Below are 5,600 nucleotides of genomic sequence, written 5' to 3' on the forward strand. Positions count from 1 at the left end.
TGAATAATGACCTAATAACTACTGTTCAATGTTACTGCTCGTAGTACCCTCAACAAAAAAAAAATGTTACTGCTCGTAGACGACTGTGGTGCCGTGGCGTGGAGGAGGTGGTCTGGGGTCTTGTAGCCACAAGTCTGGGCTCTTCGGCTGCCTCCCAACGGAAACGGGAGGAAGATCGCCTTCGCCTTGCATTGATACGGGGGGAACAGTCCCGAGGCAAAAGCAACGGAAGGGCAACCAACGGGCTGGGGTCCGCCGGAGGGAAAAGAGTAGACCAAACTAGCCCCCTCGCCTCCCTGTGAACCCTAGAAAGGCTGGCTCGGCCCTCCTCACCGCCCCCCACTCCGCATTCCGCAGACCAGTCGATCCATCGGGAAGGGCAGGGCAGGGGAGGAGAGAAGAGAGAGAGAGAGAGGGCACGAGGTGAGGGAGGAGAGCCAGATCCGGCAGGAGAGGGCAGGAGATGGGCGAGGAGCCGACCGCCACCGCCAAGGGCAACCCCACCGGCGGGTCGCTGACCACCACCAAGGCCACCATCGCGGAGTCCAAGGCCAGTCCCCCCGCCGCCTTGCTGCCCGCCGTCATCAACGGCAGCACCCCCGAGGCCTTGCCGCCCGACGCCACGGACACCGCCAAGGCCATGCTCTCCAGCGTCGACGCCGCCAAGGGCGCGAACCACGCCGACGACGAGCCGACCGCCACCATGGATGCCGTCAAGGGCAGCCCCACCGGTGTCTTGCTGGCCACCTCCAAGGGCACGGGCTCCATGGCCACCATGGGCGCCGCCGACGGCAGTGCCCCCGACGCCTCGGTGCCCGCCGCCATGGACATCGCCGACCCCAAGGGCAGCACCGCCGACGGCAGTGCCCCCGACGCCTTGGTGCCCGCCGCCATGGACATCGCCGACCCCAAGGGCAGCACCGCCGACGGCAGTTCCCCCGACGCCATGGTGCCCGACGCCATGGACATCGCCGACCCCAAGGGCAGCACCGCCGACGGCTTCCAGCCCACGGCCATGGACACGGGCTCGCACTCCAGCGTGGACGCCAAGGGCACGGACCACGACGACGTGCTGGCCAGCGCCGCCAAGGGCGCGAACGCCGTCGACACGCTGAACGCTGATGTTGATGCCGCCAACGTCGACAAGCTGCTGAATGCTGATGTGGATGCCGCCAAGGGCTTCAACACCGACGACCCGCTGGCCGCTCGGTAAATAAATAGTTCGTTCATTTCATTGTGAATGTAAAACTCAAACGGAGTTGCTTGTTTTTCTAATGCATGTTTCTGTCTGCTTTTTCTACAGTTGAGTACTCTCTAGAATTAGTGTGTTACCAAGATTCCAAAACTAGAATTAGTGTTAAGATCCTGAAGGAGTAGATAAATTGTTGTTACAGTTTGTTGTACTGTTTGTTTGATTCTTGTTTCCTATCTACAGATTAATATTCTGTAATGATTCTTCTTATCCATAGAATTACTAAGCTCTCTAGGAATAGAGGCCTAGGAGAGCTTCATTTTCTCTCTCGGAGTGAAACCTCACCGGTAAGGGTCTTGTCGGGTCGTGGGTTCCACATGACAGTATTGGAACGGACACTTTCGCTTTGGTCAAAATTCAGTTTGTTGTGTGTTGTCTCACCGCTATTTGGCTGTACCGGCTAGGACAGTATTTTGCATGTTCAGGTTGTTTGGACACGTTCACAGGCTTAATAAACTCTTCACCGCTGGTCCATATATAGAACCAGCAGTGATACGTTTTCCACCGTGTGTTCGTGTATTGGACTGGCGGTGAAAATTGTGTTGATTATCACCACTGGTTCTAGCACCAAACCGGCGGTGCTATACATTCTCATCGCTGGTTCCGTATCATGATTATTTTTGCATGTTTGTGTTCTCTGAACTTCAAGATGTTGATTGTGTGCTTTTTAGCTGGACACGTGTTTATCTTATGTTTTATTCATCTCATTGTGCAATTTTAACAGTGCGAGTCTTGTCCCAAAAAATGCTAGATTAGTCCTCCAAACTAGATAATGGATAGCCCAATACAAACATTACTAGTAGCGGAAACAATGACGACCACTAGCAGTTTGATATGATGTAAGATAGTATGATCCTCCTACAGACTTTGACATGTCAGGAAATCAACAACCCCCAAAAAAGAAGTCTCAGTCGATCACAGTTGCTCCAGTCGGTTCTAGTTTTGATTCAAGATTGGTCCCACATGTTCAGGTTATAACATATAATTAAATCATCAATTCAAATGCTGTCTGCAGGCCACCAAAGTTTGATATCAAGGAAGTAAAGAGTCTAACTGCTAAGAAGGATTGGCAAGGAATTGATGAACTCTTGTGCAAGTTTCTGGGTGATTGCCTTGGGAAGGACCCCCAAGATGCTGGCATCATCCATCCAGGTCTACTCCTGATACCACGCCAAGAAAAACTCATACAACTGATGCAGAACCAAGCATTTGAGGAGGCTAAGATTTTTTGTGAAAAGTTTATTGAGCCTCTAAAGAAATGTGAATCTAAATTCAGACCCTTGAGTCTAGAGTGGCGTATTGATGAGCTCATCATGATTATGAGGCAAAGGTATTATTCAAACCCTTGAATCAGTTGCCGTTACCTTTACAAATGTCAGCTTAGTGGTAAGTTTAGTTGCTATTTACCTCTATATCCAGGTCTGTTCCCGGAGGAAGCACTGTGGATATTGCAAGTTCAGTATCAGACTATATGTTTCTGTATTTCCCAAGGGCTATGTGGTGAGTGCACTTTCCTTGTTTTTACCTCATTTTGTGTAGCCTTAAGAAAGAGAATGACATCGTCCGCGTATGCAGACAGTCTCTGAGCAATGACTTGATTGTTAGTGATCTTGTCAATGACTCCACATTCCTAGACCTTGTCAAATAACTTGCTTAACATATCCATGGCAATCGTAAATAGCATGGGAGAAAGGGCGTCTCCTTGCCTAAGGCCATGACTTAACTCCAGGAATTCAGTTCAGCAAGATTTTGGTGGAGGCGGTTCTTAGTAGCATGGCAATCCAAGCACACCATTTTGGACCAAAACCAAACCTCTTTAAGACCTCGGGAAGGAACTACCAGGCAACCGTGTCGAAGGCCTTTTCATTGTCAGTTTAAATATGAGGCTTTTGCATATTTTTTACTTCAGAAGCTTGGCTGATTCTCTGACCAGTTTAAAATTCTCATGCAATGAACGAACTTTTAAAAACACACCTTGATTTTCACCAATTATATATGGGAGCACAGAGGCTAATATTCTTGCAGTCACTTTAGATACAATTTTTGCTAGGCTGTGAACAAGGCTGATCAGACAGAAGTCATTAGGACTGCTAGCTCCTGGCCTTTTTGGAAGAAGCACCAAATGTATGTCACCTCCTTGAGGTTGTCAGACCAACCCTATCAAATGCCCGTATGTTAAGCGAATGTATGTCATCAAATACTTCCAAGTTTTTTTTTTAAATCTGCCAGCAGCTTTGGTAAAACGAGATGTCGTAACTGTCAGGTCCCGGAGCCTTTTCCTTTGGCATATCCTTAATGGCTTCCCAAATTTCCTCCTCTGAAAAAGACATCTCAAATATGCTCAAATCTTGTTGATTGACACCCAGATAATCAAGATTCAGAGTCTCTAGCCTGACAGCCGATGTGCCAAACCTTCCAATAAAGTGTTCATGAAGCGCCTTTTCAATATCATTATGAGTGGATACAACCGTATTTCCATCTGATAACGACCCTATGAAGTTCTTTCTTCTTCTGTGATTAGCATGGATGTGGAAGTTGTGTTTGCATCCCTTCGCGAAGTCTCTGAATTCTAGATCTTTGCCGGGCTATAGTCCTTACAATTGTGCATAGGCCCATCATTTTTCCCCAGCTCCCTTCTAAACCACCTCTCTCTGAAGGACGACACTCTGCTGTCTTTGGCCTGATCAAAGAGGCCAATATGGTCTTTGCCCAAACGATCTGTTCGTGAATGTCTCCATATTTTTTAAGTCTCCATCCTTGGAGAGCTTTGGCTGTTTGTTTGAGTTTCTCATGGAAACACAGAATGGGATTGGAGATTATCTCCCCATCTGAGTTGTTCCAAGCTGAATCAACCGTTTCGACGAACCCATCTCTATACTTGTATGCCTTAACGACCGTGGACAGCAAGAGTGGGCAGTGATCTGATAAAGCAGACGAGATCCCCTTCCAAGAAACAGTTCGGGAACTGAGTTTTCTATTGCTTATACTGTTTTTGTTTTACTTACGTTTAGTTATGTTTTAGTTCTTGTTGTTTATATTGTACTTATACTTTGCTTGTTATTTTGGTTGTGTTGCTACAGTGATGAACCCAACCATGCAGAAGAGGGTACATGGCAGTTTGCCATGAAATTGCCAGTACAAACCAACCAGATTTCTTCTACTGGCAAAGCTGTGAAACCGAGACATGGGTTCAGGTGTCTAGCCTGTGGTTGGACAATGGATGGGACTATAAGTATCACTGGATTAAAGAAGCATATTGTACACTCGAGGGATGGAAAGTGCTGCCTTAATGTGACTCAAGATTTGCTTGACCGCATGAAGTTGATTGGCGGTTCAAAGGGTGTCCCTGACCTCTCTACTATTGCTGCACTCTTCAAGGACAAGAAGAGGAAGGGAACTTCTTCAGGATCGGCAGCAAATCAGAATACGGGATCTTCTCGATCTGCTGCCTGTGAGTCACCCTCTTCCGTTGTTGGTACCAGTAAGAAGAAGCTTAAGGTTGCTTCACCAACAGCAAGTTGCAACCTTCCATCGTCACCACCGGCAGCAGCTGCGGTCCTTGCTGCTGATGCATCTTCCCGTGGGCTTGCAAAAATCGTCACTGAGGAAGTGGTTACCTTGCGAAGGATAGCTAAATCCTTGCTTGATCTGGCAGAGTCTGAAGATCCTGAAGATCCTGATGTTAGCGCAGCAATTGAGTTGGAGCAAGTGGCTTATAAGCTGATGATGGCAGCTGCCAATCGAAGGTCAGGTACCTCTTTGCCTGCCCAGAACAACGCACTGGCTCTGAGTGCGCCAAGCTCTGAAACGCTATCCAAGACCGACAAAGTCTGAGTACCTCTTTGCTTGCCCAGAATTGCGCCAAGCTCTGAAATGCTATCCGAGACGCAAGATGGGATGGAATGGCTGAATATTGTTTCTTGGACCTGGTGTCTAGGGGCATGTGCTATGTACGAACTGCTGTCTTGGACCTCTTATACTTCTCTGTTTTGCTATCATTGTTTTCTTATGGCCATGTGCTATGTACGAACTGCTGCGACCTGTCGTAATGAATCTATGCTCTTATGCTAGTGCGTTCGAACTTATTTATTGATTACTTCAATTTGTCCAGTTTACATGGTGCAGTATCAATTATTGATTGCTTGACTTATGTCGTCCAAATATATGTCAGGAAAGAATTTGCACCAAATAGCACCGCAATGTCATTTGTTTTAGTAGTTGATTAAGCACAAAGTAAAAACGGTCAAGTTTTAAACACAAAATACATAACCATAAGATGAGCCTTATGATCTATGCTGTCCTTCAACGTCCACACTATGAACTGCCATCGTTAGCAAACTACTCCCTT

General features: G+C 47.4%; 1 protein-coding gene across 1 annotated transcript; it reads left to right on the plus strand.

Moving 5' to 3' along the window:
* Positions 1-250: 250 nt before the first annotated feature.
* LOC123161897 (uncharacterized) lies at positions 251-5,348 on the plus strand. Its single transcript, XM_044579710.1, has 4 exons — positions 251-1,209; positions 2,268-2,582; positions 2,672-2,752; positions 4,333-5,348. The coding sequence occupies exons 1-4, from the start codon at positions 464-466 to the stop codon at positions 5,084-5,086; spliced, it is 1,896 nt and encodes a 631-aa protein (XP_044435645.1). The 5' UTR covers positions 251-463; the 3' UTR covers positions 5,087-5,348.
* Positions 5,349-5,600: the final 252 nt, after the last annotated feature.

This window comes from Triticum aestivum, chromosome 7B, assembly GCF_018294505.1.
Source record: "Triticum aestivum cultivar Chinese Spring chromosome 7B, IWGSC CS RefSeq v2.1, whole genome shotgun sequence".
In the NCBI taxonomy this organism is placed as follows: Eukaryota; Viridiplantae; Streptophyta; class Magnoliopsida; order Poales; family Poaceae; genus Triticum; species Triticum aestivum.